The following is a 15849-nucleotide window of genomic DNA, read 5'->3' on the forward strand; positions in this document are numbered from 1 at the left end:
GTTTTTGGGGTCTGGCCAAAGGCACAGCAGCAATTTTGGGGTATCTGAAAGCCTGACGGTGCCATCAGGCTGCTGATGCACTCACCTCACTGGTACAAATTGACCTGCTGGCGGCATCATACTCCCTCAGATGCTGTATTTTAATGTTATCTCCAAAAGAGTTTCTGGGGGGATTGAGCCAGGGATTAAATCTGGGTCTGCAGTGTTGTGAGGCATGTTCCTTAACCCCTATAATCCCAAACCCATCTCTAAAATTTTTATGAATTATACTCACTAATTCCAATTTCATTTGTCACCTATCTGGTCCTCTTTCTTTCATTTTGCCTCTTGAATTAAGATTAGACTACAAATTTGACTGCTGGTTGGACACAAAAATAATGATGGCACACATGTTTAATTTTCTCTCATGAGGCAACTGGAGAGACAAGCAGTACATGTCTGGTATGGAAACTCCACAATGTTAGGGACAGGCTTAGGTTTCTATTAGCAAGTTGCATTGACATTCTTCTGGTGTTGCCTTTTCTCTACATGATGCTAGATGTCTCATCACTGTGCTCACAGGCTACAACCAGCAGGAAGCTCACTGCTGTGCTACATCACTCTGCTACAACTTACTACCATGCTATGTAACAGGAAGGGAAAGGGAATAACAGCTTTCACTCTTAAATTTTTTGGTTCAGACATTATACATATGACTTAAGCTCACATCCTAGTGAATAACTTATTTACAGAATGCCACCTTAAAAGGAATCAGGAGAAAGTTAGGCTAAGTAGCCATGAGCCCAGTTCTCCTAATAATTGACAGGTCTATCTATTAATATGGAAGAACAGATGTTGGGAATGCCACTAAAATTTCTTCCAACCTCCTTGCAGTCCATTTTCCTTCCAGCAGACAGTGAAAAATCTTAAAATCTGAATCGGGGCTGGAGTGATAGCACAGCGGGTAGGGCATTTGCCTTGCACTCGGCCAACCCGGGTTTGGTTCCCAGCATTCTATATGTTCCCCCGAGCACCACCAGTAGTAATTCCTAAGTATAGAGCCAGGAGTAACCCCTGTGCATCACTGGGTATGATCCAAAAAGCAAAGCAAAACAAAACAAAACAAAACAAAACAAAAACAAAAAACTGAATCAAATCATGCTAGATGCTGACCATAAACTCAATGAATTCCTATATTCTGATGACACAAATTAAAAACCTTTCTATCTTATCATCAAAGATGCAACACATTAGCAAGAACCCTAGCAGTAAAAGTGATTGGGAATTTAAAAAATGTCCAAGATTTTTTAAAAATGAGTTTCTAGGGTCCATAATACAGCGGGTATTTGTCTTGCACAAAGCCGACTTAGGTTTGATCCCTGGCATCTCATATGGTCCTCCCCGCCCCAAGCACTACCAGGAGTAATTCCTGAGTGCAAATCCAGGAGAAACCCCTGAGCTGTCCTGAATATGGCACCAAAATTTAAAAAAAATGAGTTTCTATAATTGATGATAGTTTACTTTCTTAAAAAATATTTATTTTAATGTAGACAAAAGCCACAACTGTTAATGCAATTCTAGAGTTGAGATTGATTAGATAACAAAACTCATTTAGCAAGTACATATATGTGTACCACAGGCTAATAATATGGAGGAAAACATCAAATACATTAAAAGTGAGACTGGAGGGGTCGGGAAGATTGCAGACAGGACTGGAGCACATACTTTCCATATGGGAACCTTAAATTCAATCCCTGGCACAATGTGATACCCCAAGTGCCTTTAAGAATGTCCCCAGAAATCTGAACAACAAACTGAGACAGGAGACCATTAGCTATTTTATTAGATTTTTTAATTTAAATTTTAATGTGGCTGCTCATTTTAATTAGTACAATTATAAAGAAAAAATACTAAGCACTATTTATGAACTAACCATAGCATCTATCTTTAGGTTCATGAGCTGCACAACACATTAAAATGTAAATCATAAGAAGTTACAGAACTATAGGGATCACCATAGAAGGAAACCCCACAAATAGCTATGCACAATTAGAGATATCTTAATACAGAATAATTTGGAGTTCATGTGATGGTAATTTTTGTACAAGTACTAACCATCAATATAGGTTCTTTACAAATATGTAATGGCATTTACTGTTAAAACACAAATCCAAAAGACAATGAGGATGAAAATAGTTGTTTGCATATTCTATATTTTCAATATGAGCACTTGCATGATAATGTTAGGTAACGTTTCATTCTTTAGACTCAAATGACATGTACCAATTATAAATAAATCAAGAACACAAAATTTTGTTAGCCTCTGGTTTTGTGATCACACATGGGTCAATATACTTAAAAATCAAAATGACATGGAATCACAATACTAAGTAAAAACCTTAATACTGTTTAACTGAGTGCACTCATTGTGCAGTTGGCCAAAGGAAAAATCAGGGCAATTCGATCATAATACTTTATGTGTGCATTGAATGTAGCTGACCAATTTTAAAAAATTGAACCTTCAATTTGACAGTTAAAAATTTCTCATTATATGTGAATAAAAGTGGAAGGATGTTCAATCTATGTGAATTTACTCTAATAAATCAGAATATTTCATACTAAGGCTCTACAATTAAAGTACACTTCGCAAATAGAAGTGATTACAAATTTTTACAAATCAAGATAACAGTCATAAAAAATAAGATAAATTATCTTGACACAGTTTTAGAAATTACCAACAAAATGACAGAATATTTTAAGGCAGTGCTATTTTTAAGACATGAAATACTTTCATTTGGCAACTTTAAAAGGCTTATCTGGTCTAAAAATTCTATGCAGAATAACTTCTAACTTATTATCTCCCAAATTACAGACATCCAATACAGCGATGATATGCACTCCATCCAGTTGAGCTACTGCTTTTATAACATCACCTAAAAGTAAAAGAAAAAGATGGTACTATAAACAGTTAAATATTTACTTGGATCACATAGGCTTATTATTTTTCTTCTAACACTTATACTATCCTTCATCTTCTCCCCCTTCCCACCAATTCCTATACACATTCATTATTGTTATGTTATAGTTAGTTCTGAAGACAAAAGTGAATATATTAAACAGATGTCAATGATATCAATATATGAGTAGGTGCTTTAAACCAACAGTTATTTTTAATGTTTTAAATTTTTTTAGTGAAACGAAGTAAATATAAATATTTTAAGGTCATATATATGATGTCAGTTAAACAACTTACCATTACATTTAAAGGACATGCAAAGATAAAATGTTCTATTTTGAAACATTAATTACTTGTACATTTTATAAGGCATAAATAAAAATTTACAATGTATTTTAGCTTTCTTTCAAAGGATATTTCCATTGAAGTTACTTTAGAAACAAACTAAGTTTTGATTACTATCAAGAAACTTTATAAAGGATTAGTTAGTACCATTGCCAAAAGTGTTGCAGGCGGGAATTCCCGGGCTCTGTCTTTGCACTTATGAAATTTATATCCTGGCAAAAACTCTTACATACTCTTTTACAAACTCTGGAATCTATACAAAAACGTTAAACAATTAGGGAAAAGATCCACAAAGATGTTTCTGTGGTATTTTAATTTATCTTTCCACCACCCTTCACTCTCCAAAAGTTACCTAGGCAACCATGAATATGGCAGTTTTTATTTAAGGTAGAGATTGCTAGAAGCAGAGAGAGCCTGTGAATTTTATTCCCAAAGCTATGACTGCGTTTTGACCTTTTGGGTAGTTCCACCAAGGACAAAAACATGGATATTTTTTGTTTCTCCCTATTTGGAGCATTCCCACGAGTGGGGTGGATTTCCCAGGCGCTTTGGTAGAAAGCAAATAAAGACAAAAGCATTGGTCAGAGCAACTGGGGAGAGGTATTAAATTGGGGCAAGCAAAGGACAGATCAAAAATGCTCAGGGCGGAAGAGATTGGAAAATGTGAAGGAAGTAAGTTATCTAAGGGCTCCTTTGTATATCCATAATCGCAAGGATCAATATCCAGGGCTGGAATCATGCTCAGAAAATGCGTGAGTAATACTAAAGAGATAATACAGTGGGTAGGGTGCTTGCTTAAGGCATGGAATCTGGGTTCAATCCCAGGGGAACTCCATATGGTCTCAGAGCTTGCCAAGTGTGATGTCTAGCATAGAGGCAGGAGAAAGCCCTGATAATATCCGTGTGTGGCCTCAAAACCCAAAATTATATATATATATATATATATATAAATAAATATATATATATAATTTTTAAAAATCTGTGAAAAACTTCACTATTCGACTATGGTTGGTCTTCAGGTTTCTCAGAGCAGGAAGTAAAAACAAAAAATTGTAAACAGTCTGGCTAAATGTTGAAGGGTGTTGCAAGATAGATCCCCTCTGCAAAAACTGGCAGATGATATTTTTCTTTTTCTCTACTTGGCTCAGGTGTTTAAGGAAACTCCCTCAAAACATAAAATGACCACTGCTAAGGGGAATGGACCTACTTTAGTGGCTAAACACTACAAATAGTTTATTTTAATATGAGAAAACTAAAATACTTAAGGGTGTAAGTAACTTAAGCAAAGTGATTCCAATCCAGAAGTCTAGCTTAAAGGCACATGCTTTTAACCTTTTATGCAAGAACATTACTTCCACAAAATTGTGCTAAGAGTCAATAGTGGATATGGGTTTTTAAGTTCTTAAGAGAATACTGTCTGAGAGGATCTTCTATGAAAAACTACTAAATATCAAAAGGGACTTGGGAAGGACCTATACAGGGAAGGGCTCTTTAGGTCTCAATTCCTTAGCATTGCTGCAAATCCATTTCCATTAAACACATCACAAAGTCAAATGAATTATTTAAAGTTGTGCAAGTTTGCATAATCACAGTCACGGTCCTCCCGTTGTTCATCAATTTGCTCGAGCGGGCCCAGTAACATCTCCATCGTGAGACTTGTTGTTGCTGTGTCTGGCATATTGAATACGTCACGGGGAGCTTGCCAGGCTCTGCCGTGCGGGCAAGATACTCTCGGTAGCTTGCCGGGCTCTCCGAGAGGGGCGGAGGAATCGAACTTGGGTCGGCCATGTTGGCTGCGTGCAAGGCAAACACCCTACCGCTGTGCTATCGCTCCAGCCCAAGTTTGCATAATGAATATAATAAATACTGCTAGTAATATTTAATTTTCTCCTAAGAGTGGGAAGGGCTTTAATCCAGATGCTTCAGTCTGATACAAATGGCAGTAATTCAAAATTTAATAATAATTCTAATCATATAGACAATTACAAATAATTATCTTTTTCTTAAAGTATCTACAACAAAAATATGTCTCAGTTTAGGCAACTATGACTAGTTGTGCAGTAGATTGAGCAAATGGCAATACTTTATGTGCCATAATCTGCTCATCTAGTAGCTACATTGTAGAATATTGTGACGATTAAATTAATGTCAAACATTAATAATGGTAGTTAATACATAACAATAACTCAAATATCAGTAATGTTATTTTTCTACTTAGGAGAAATTAGGATATTATGTATATCACAGAATTATCCCCATTAAAAAGATAATTAAAGGGATTATATCCCTGTTAAACGGACTACAGATTTTACCTATAAAATAAACTTTTGAACCTCTAATTTTAAATTTGTATAATGACAAAAATATATACATTTTAGAAACATCATAAATGCATATGGTGAATGCCGGGGATGTGATTCTGTGTTATGACACGCCTGAGACCTGTGTTTGATACCTGGCACTGAAAAACTAACAAAATTCTAAGCAAATAAGACAAAAATCCTAGGAAAACAAATTCATAAGGTTAGTGTTTAAAACATATCTGGCAATACAGCATTGTTAAAAAACATTGTTTCATACTCTTCATGTCACATTGGAAAATATCCATATGAGTGAGTTCTGACATATATGAAGAAGGCCAGCAGAAGTGATATCTCTCGCTCCTAGTCCAACATGATTAAAAGCTAGTGTCTCCCTTATATCTCTCATTTTCCATCTTTCATCTTTTCAGAGTAGAAACTGTGTGTTCCTGTTGGGCCCTCATCATAGTAGAAGCAGGTCAGCCTGCTTCCTTATTTACAGCTTGGGAAGAGAGCTAAATGCTCATTGCAACTGACTTGAATTGAACAAGAAATCCACATTTGCTGTGCTAAGTCACTTTGACATTGGAAATTACTTTGTAACTGCAGCACGATCTAACTACTCTTGTATCAGTGATATTCCTGTCCCTGAAAAAATATGGGAAACAATATCACAATCAATAGCTTACATATGTTAACTCCCCTTCATATTATGTTATGCTTCTGAGATGTCTATCAGTGGATAAATTTACTCAATGTTTTAAAAAAGATGAAAGGCATATTTACATATATATGAGGGCTATATGATATGTACATATCTAACAGCTTGTAATTTAATCCTGATTAGCACATTAAACCAGAAAAATTAGTCCAGCATATTATTTAATATATATGACTTATTAACTTGGAAAAAGAATAAAGCTGGATCCCTATATCACTTTCTATAACAATGTTTCTCAAAGTAGTCAAAACAGTCCTCCCCCCTTCCAGAGGTATTGTTTGTTTATATTTTTATTTTACTTATTTGGACTGGAGCGACAGCACAGCGGGTAGGGTAGGGCATTTGCCTTGCAAGCGGCCAACATGGCCAACCTGAGTTCGATTCCTCCGCCCCTCTCGGAGAGCCCGGCAAGCTACTGAAGTTTGCCGGCAAGCTACCCATGATGTATTTGATATGCCAAACACAGTAACAATTGTCACAATGGAGACGTTACTGGGACTGCTCGAGCAAATCGATGAACAATGGGAGGACAGTGACAGTTTATTATTTATTTACTTTTTGTTTGGGGACCACAGAGTATGGTAATCAGGAGTTACTCCTGGTTCTAAACTCAGGAATCACTCACTCCTGGAAGGCTCGGGGATCTGGACACCATATGGGATGCTGGAGATGGGGATAAACATCCTATTTGCTGTACTCTGGCCCCTGTTTCTCTGTTTAAAAAAGTAGATTTCTGTAGCAATGCTGAATAAGTTTTTAAGGGAGGCAGCAGGCCAAAAAAGTTTGGAATTTTCTGCTCTATACCAAATAAATTTCAAATGGATTAACATTTTAAGTTATAAGAATTAAGCCACATTAGCAACAAAAAACTCAAATAACATAATTAAAAATGGAAAAAAGACAACTCAAATTTTCCAAGGATTATATACAAATGGTTAATGAGCACATGAAAAATATGCTCAGATCATTCATAATTATGCAAATGAAAATGAAAATCACAAGATGCTACTAGACTAGTTGCTATCAAAAAAATCTTAACAGAACATAGCAAGTCCTAGTGAGAATTTATAAAAACTGGAATCCTCATGCATTGCTTATGGGAATGTAAAAGAGAGCAGCTGCTGTGAAAAATGGTTAGGTAGTTCCTCCAAAAGTTAAATATAGAATTGCCACCACATGACTCATCTATTCCACTCTGAGGTATATTCCCAAAGGAATAAAAGCTAGGATTCAGATAATTTTATGCCAACATTCACAGAGAATTATTCACAATAGCCAAGAGGTGGAAATAAGCCAAAGGTGAATGGAAAAACAAAATGCACATAGAATGAAATATTATTCTGCTAAAATGAATTAAATTCTCATGCATGTTATAATATAGATGAATTTTGAAAATATTATATTAAATAATTTAGATACAGGTAAAATATTTTATTATTACACTTATATGAGGAATTCTAGGATAGAGAGACTGATAGATATAAAGTAGAATATAGGTGAGATTGTCAAGGGTTAGAGAAAAGGTGGGAATAGGTGGTATCGTTTAACAGGTACAAAGTTTCTGTTTGGCATAATCAGAATTCTGAAAATGGGTAATAGTGATAATTGTACAACATTGTGAGTTTACTTGATGTCACTAAATTGTACAATTAAAGTGGTTAAAGTGATCAATTGTACATATATTTAACCGCAATAAAATCAGTTATTTGTAAAAAATGAAGTTATAAAATTACCATAAAAATTACCTAAGAATATTGAACTGAGTATGACATAAAATAAGGAGCTACAATTATAAAACATTGATGTATTTAGTACAAAAAATAAAATTGCTTCAGTTATCAGAACCAGCCTCCCTCTAAATAAATAACAAACATGGTAAAGGTGTTTACAACATATGCTATCAAGCTAATTTTTTGTTATTATTTTTGTTGTTGTGGGAAACATACCTGGTGGGGATAATAGGGCCATAGTCACAGGCCACCAGTGACACATCTTGCAGTGCTGTGGACCATGTGTTGCCAGGAATCAAACAGAGGCTCACACATGCAAAGCAGGTGCTCTACTAGAGCCACATCTCTAACACCCAAGGTATTAGTTTATTTAATATGTAAAGAGAGTTTACAAATTCAGAAAAAAATGGAAAAATGAAACCAGCAGAGAAAGTTCTAGATCGCTTTTAGAAGGAAATTATATTAATGGTTCACACACATCGAGATTTTCAAACCTACCAATAAAAGTAATGAGAGTACTTTTTTTTCTCTATCAGTCTGCCAAAGAATAACAAGACCAATAACACCTATGTCTAAGGGTGTAATAAAGTGGAAACCTTGATTTTGACTATAATACAAATTGATAATAATCTTTCTGGAGGACAGTGTGATAGATATATATCGACATTTAAAATACACACACCTGTAAGTCAGTGATTTCTCTTTTAGGAATTCACCTTATAAACACACATGTATACCACATAGATAGTAACTACAATTACAATTTGATAATAAAAATCACTTGGAAACAAACTAAACATTCATAAATAAGGAAATAATTAAGCAAACTTTGTTATATCCACACAATGGAATGTTTGTAGTTGTTAGAAGAAATGAGGTAGTTCTCTCTATAATAATATGAATGCTATCCAAGTTATATTAACAAAAGTTTTTCAAAAGCTGATTATGGGGTTTCATATTGATATTTACCATAATTCCATTTGGTGTTTTTTAAAGAGTGTGTATGTGTGTGGAAGGGAAGTAGTAGAGAATATATACTGTTATATGTAAAAAAAAAGTTTCTTAAAGATTGAAAACATTTTGGTTATCTCTAGAGAGTGGTTGAATAGGATGTCAGAGTGGTAAGGTATTCAAAAGCAGGGTCAGGAAGAGGATCTCAAATTTTTGCCTTATACTTTCCTGAACTGTTTGAATAATTATATTATAGGTATTCATATAATTTGCATGAAATGATTTGGGTTCAAATCCTACTACTACCCATGCTAGTGATTTTTTTTCTAATTTTTTCAGTCTATTTATCAACAGAGATAAAGTTTATATTTTTAAACTCCCATTAGCTGTGATTTATATGAAATATGTAAGCTTTGTTCTAGGCACAGAAGTAAATGGATATTGCTATTATTAATAATGGTATATCATGGAAACATGGTATTCCATTTGAATCATATTTCTTTTACTTATAATGTTATTTTATTCTCCAGTGACTCTTGTTCAAGCCCCAAATATTAACTGCTAAAGAATGATAAGCTATTTTCATTTCACATTGTTAGTGACTTCTGGAAGAATACTGGTACCAATGACTAGTAGGCATCTGGAATTATATTTAGATTTTTTTTTTGGTTTGGGGGCAACTCCTGGTGTTACTCAGGAGCTATTCCTGGATCTGTGCATGGGAACTGCTTCTGGAGAAGCTTAGGGTTCTGACCTAGACCTACTGAATGCAAAGCATGGACTCAGCCCACTGAGCTATCTCTCTGGCTCCTCACCTTTGATTTTACATAAATAATAGCCAGCATATTTAGCAAAAGAAATGTGACACAGAAGTTTATACTATATGAAGCAAGAATAAGTGTACAAATATTTAAATTACCTGTTAGCATACTAATTAAGAATTTTGGGGTTTCTGGAACTTTAAAGAACAACAATATAGGAAGTAATACTGCAGGTCAACTGAAAATAATATCTAAAATTGTTGGCAGAGCAAACAAAAGGCACTCATCTCTTGTAAAACTACATATTCAAGTTTAGTTTGTACTAATATTTACTAAGTTACTTCATCATCAGGCACAGCTCTTAAAACTTGAAAACAACATATACTCAAGAGTTTCATCAGCTTAGAAAGACCTACCACAAAATCCCAAGGTAATAAAGGCTTTCTAAAAAATTCAATCACTGTGAATTACAGAGTTACAGATATATTTGTGATTTTTCAGGCAATGTTCCAACAACAGTCACTTCAGTATTATCCATTACCCTCCAGCAGTTTCCCTCTCCAACACCCCCCACCCCTAGGCTGCCTCTGTGGCAGGAATATTTTCCCTCCACAAAGTCCTAGTGTTCCCAAAGCTATCTTTAAGGCAATGTCCTTATAAACTAAACAAAAACTTCTAGAAACATTTTCATATATTTAGTAAATAGAGCTGACAATGTAAAATGAATAAGATGACTTGTGGATACTTAATTTTATAGGTATATAGAAATAAGTTAACATTTGATAACCTAAATATTACTTGGCTGAAAGGTTTCACTATTGGGACTATGGATAATCTGAGCTGTCTACAAGGAATTTATTGCACAGCACTTGAATAACTATGCAATAACATTTGTAAGTTAAAACAATAGCACTGTGATCTACTATGAAGACAATAAAATTTGGGGTAGTTATAAGGTGAAAGGAAAAATTGTCTATTGAGATAACAGGAGAGAGAATAAATTTTACTATTCTATTTTCATATCACTTAGGTCAAATTAATATTTCACACTTAGAGTTGTATTATAAGGAAGCGTTTTTAATGCCTGCCTGAAATAGAAGCCATTAATCTTTTCAATTTTATTAAAAATATATTCTCATTAATAAATCTTCAGCTTCATTTAGCAAATAACCTTTTGAACTATATGAAATGTTAACAGTAGGAGTATTTACTCATTATATCTGAAAGTTAGAACTCTTTAAAATATTAATTTTATTTTATGCATGAAAGTAATACAAAGATTGTCCTACCTGCAATTTTTTTTGCATATGGCACATTTTTATTGTCAGTTACTGGTGGATGCACACAATTATAATTCATGCTGTTTAAAAGTGTGCTCACTTGAGATGTTCGGATATCTTCTTGAGAATACATGGGTAGAAATGCAACATCAATTGCTATCTCATGGTTCAGACCTGTTACAGAAAAACTTCACTTTATTAAAAGTTCAGTGAATTTGACCCAGAGGAATAGCACAATGATTTATAGCACCTGCCTTAAAAGCATACAGTAATGAGTTTGTAATCCCTGGCATCCCACAAGTGCAAACAAGATCCTGGTTTAAATAGCTCAGCTATTTAAGCCTGGCATCTGTTGTCTGTGATCCCTAGCACTGAAAGCAATTTCCAGCTTCACTGCAGCTACGTGTGTGAAAGCACTGCAAAAAGGGGTGCCACCCCCAAGTGAGCACCACAACTAAAAATATGTTGGAGAATCACAACCAGACTATGGTGAGTACATGTGTGAACACACTGTCACGATACCTTGTGCGCAACCTAATAGTAACTTGTGTGTTTTAACGAAAAGTTTGACCTTTAGTGAGCATGTATGCAAGAACCACAACGGAAGGAGTGATAAACCTCAGTAAGCACTGGGTCAAGTGTGCAAGCAGTGTAACCTGATATGTGACTCTTGGGGCGCACCACAGCTGAAATTGTTCGGGAACCACAGCCAGGCATGTGTGTGTGACCCACCGTCATGGCAACTGCATCAAGAACAACAAAGTAAAGTGTAAGGTAAGGGAATAAAAGCTCAGTGCGTTAGTACATAGTATTAATGAGGCCAACTTTATTGGTTTGATCCTAAACTAGTAAGTGGAAAACAGCTTTGCACCTATAAAAAACTATTCAAAGGTGTAATTAAACCCTTAAGTGTGCAAACATGAGTGAATACATGCTATTGGTTGAAAGATGAAACACTTCATTACAACCTTTGATAACTCTTCAACATGATCCAAAATATCGTCTCTACTGATGCACAGTTGAAAAATAAGTACTGGTGAAGGGAAAGGTGTTTGATCATTGTATGACTGAGACTTAAATCTGAAAGATTTGTAACTTTTTCCACAGTGATTCAATAAATAAATATATGAAAAAGAAATTTTTAGTATCTGGAGGACAGTTTGGAGCTTGTTTACATAAAAAGGAGTATCTTGAATTATTTCTTCCTCATTCATCACAGTTTACATTATAAGGTAGGAGAATTCAGGGATGACTATTGGTTCTCAAGGGCTGAGTTTGCATGTGTGAGCCTGGTTCAATCCCCAGCACTGCATGGTTCCCTAAACATAACGGTCTATGATTCCATACCCTTCTATAAAGGATGTATGACTCAAGCAAGGGCATAAGTAGGCCCTTAAGTTCTCAAATATGATAGACAAGTTTCGGTTAATAAAGGAGAGAATTTTTTCAAGAATGGCAGGTAATTGCAAAAGTATAGGCCAGGATAAGGAGTCCATTTTGTCTATTGCAAGGGAAACACAGAGCATAGGCTTTAAACTCTAGGACTGTACCCATACATATTCTTGTAATCCAAGCTCAACTTCAGCAACATAAACAAAACATTACTGGTGACTTCAACACTTCTGGGTATGTCCCCTGGATAAAATGGCAACAATATCATCTCTAAAACTCTCTAAATTCCTACCATTTTACCAGTCAGAAATCTTTGAGTTATCCTTAAATTCTCCCTTTCATTCTTCCATGATTTTTAGTGATTCCTATTGCTTCTATGACCACAACACTGCTCTAATACCTTATGATATTGACATTAATTCCTAAGTATATACCAATGGTGGGTGAACAAAAACCTTTCTATTAAGATGTAAACTGATCCAGATACTATTTTTCCTACCTTTGTTCCACACTAAGCTATATCCCCCTGTCTCCTGAAATCCACTGGTGTTTTGGGAGAGGAAGAGGACTTGACTGACGCCTTGTGGTGCTCAGGGTTTACTCCTGGCTCCTGTAAGGCAAGCGCCTTAACCTCTGTTCCATCTCTCTAGTACCCCAATTCCTTTAATGGAAAATTGTCACTAAATTCTATAGCCTAATTTTATTTATTTTCGATTTGGGCTGTGCTCAGTGCTTACTCCTGGCTATGTGCTCAGAGAAATGCCTGTAGCGTGCAGGGGGCCACATGCAGTGCTGACAGAACCCAGGTTGGTCACATGCAAGGTAAATGCCTTACCTGCTGTACTATCTCCTTTCCATAGCTTTATTTTAGCATGCAACTAAGGGCTACTTATTTTTTTAAGAATTACTTAAGGCTTGTGATTAATAAAGTAGAGCAGTTGTTATGATATCCAGAACTTACTGAAGATAGCAGTTAATAATTATAAAAAGTATAGACACCCCATAACTACTCACAATGCTACAAAATTCAAAGACCACAAACATGCTAATAGATAATTTTCTGAAGTTTAGAACAGAGGTCAGAAAACTGACTTGGGGAGTCAAATCCATCTTATGCTTAGCTTTATAGAATTGATGAGCTAAGAAGAGCTTTTGAAATTTATTTTTATTTTATTTTGTTTTGTTTGGGGACCAAACCTGGTCCTATTCAGGTATTGCTACTGGCTGTGCATTCAGAGATCACTCCTGGTGGGGTTTAGGGAGCTATAATGGTGCTGAGGATGAATTTGATCCAGGTCAGCACGTGTAAGGCAAACACGCTACCTGCTGTACTATTTCTCCAACCCTTTTACATTTTTAAATGATTGAAAAATGACAATAATGTTTTGCAATGTGCGAAAATTATTTACAATTTAAGCTTCAGTGCCCATAAATAAAGCTTTACAGGGTAGTGCATTTACTTACATTGTATCTATGAACGCTTTTATACTGAAATAGAAGAACTGAGTACTTGGGACAGAAACTGTAAACATGCTAATCATTCATTGCCTTTTCCTTTATAGAACATAGGTGCTCATTTGTTCTTGATGCACCAGAATTACTTTTATGCTTTGAATTTTATCTTTTAATCAGTAGTAAATTAATAAGAAATGTAATTCTCTCTTCTGAGTTGAGTGCTCATAGCATGTTAAAAATACATAGGCCCTTTGTCTAATATTTTAACACAATTTGGGTTTGTGCTTTCACAAAGATATGATAATAGTCACCATTTTACAACTGGTATTCATCTCTTATTATAACAAAAACAAAGAATTCCTATACCCCAAGTACTATTAACGGAGTAGTAATTCTCAGTCCTTGGCTGGAGCACAGCGGGTAGGGTGTTTGCCTTGCACACAGCTGACACGGGTTCGATTCTTCCATCCCTCTCGGAGAGCCCGGCAAGTTACCGAGAGTATCCCACCCGCATGGCAGAGCCTGGCAAGCTCCCCGTGGTGTATTAGATATGCCAAAAACAATAACAACAAGTCTCACAATGGAGACGTTACTGGTGCCCGCTTGAGCAAATCAATGAACAATGGGAGGACAGTGCTACAGTGCTACAGTGCTATCTTACTCCTATATCATGGCACACAGGATACATTCTTGTTAGTGATTCTCAGTGGTAATAAGTATCCATGAAGGAGGACATAGAAAATAAATGGGCTATTTCTCTAGAATGTATTGTAATTCCAAGGAGTGTGAGTAGGTGTTTTCAAAATCACCTACACATAAAACTGGGTCCAGTACCATTATTTTAGTGCTGTAGATTTTTTTTCTTTTTGGGTCACACCCGGCGATGCACGGGGTTTACTCATGTGATGCCCAGGAATCACTCCTGGCGGTGCTCAGGGGACAATTTGGGATGCTGGGAATCGAACCTGGGTCGGCAGCATGCAAGGCAGACACCTTACCCCCTGTGCTATCACTCCAGACCCTAGATTTTATTTCTTTGTTAAATCAAACCATTAGAGAACTAAGTTCTTAGATTAAATAAAAACAATTTAGATGAAAATATTCTTTTTTACAAAGAGAATTTGACAAATTCAAAATCTAATTTGACAAATATTTGACAAATGATTATGCTAACTATATATAATGTTGATGTAAGAATGAACTATCTGAAAAGCATTTTCGTATTTCTCACAGAAAACTAATTGAAGATATCAAGCCACTTGTTAGTCTATGTTATTTCTACAATAGCTTCCTATAGGAAGTTCAGACTTGGGTTTTGTTAGGGGACAAAAATGACATGGTTCCATATGTAAGTTTTTGTTTTATATGCAAAACGTGATGTATTTTCTTTTAGATTTATTTTTTTGCTCAGTGGCTACTCCTGTTCTGTGTTTGGGTACCACTCCTGGTGATGCTAGTTATCAAACTCAGGCCTTCAACATACAAAGTATGTGTCAGACCATTGAACTATTTCTCCAGTCCAAGACATTTCTTCTTTATTAACATTTAATTAACATTATTTTGCAACATTATAGAATTTCGTAGGTATATCTTAACATTGTTAAAGGTATACAGGATCCGGGCGTACTGAGCATCCCAGTTCTGCTTAGGCAGTAGGGCTCTGAGATACTGAGACTTCTTTTAACACTAAATCTTACCAAGAAAACTCCCCTTTTTTCCTTTCTGTTAAAAGTTCAGAAATAACTATCAAGTGGTAGCAATATGGTTATTTTCAAGTACCTAATAATATCTACGTTTCCTGTTTCTTTTTATTTGTTATATTATTTATGCATGATTTATTTTCCACTGCCATTTATCCCTTATACTATCTAAAGTCCTGGAAAACAGCTTAATTCTAACATAGAACCAGCATTAGAATTAGTTGATAAAAATGATAAACCTGTCTTCTTCACATTTTATTCTTGCTTTTAGGTAAAGCA

General features: G+C 35.3%; 1 protein-coding gene across 1 annotated transcript in view; it reads right to left on the bottom strand.

Moving 5' to 3' along the window:
• Window positions 1–2769: 2769 nt before the first annotated feature.
• The window catches only part of RADX (RPA1 related single stranded DNA binding protein, X-linked), a 75971-nt gene continuing 62891 nt past the window's right edge, over window positions 2770–15849 (bottom strand). The window contains exons 13-14 of the mRNA XM_056125690.1: window positions 11033–11197; window positions 2770–2912 (exon numbers count right to left, since the gene is read on the bottom strand). Coding sequence (XP_055981665.1) covers window positions 2770–2912; window positions 11033–11197 — 308 coding nt within the window. The remainder of the gene's footprint in view (window positions 2913–11032; window positions 11198–15849) is intronic.

Source organism: Sorex fumeus, unplaced genomic scaffold (genome assembly GCF_029834395.1).
Source record: "Sorex fumeus unplaced genomic scaffold, SorFum_2.1 ptg000058l, whole genome shotgun sequence".
Taxonomy (NCBI): Eukaryota; Metazoa; Chordata; class Mammalia; order Eulipotyphla; family Soricidae; genus Sorex; species Sorex fumeus.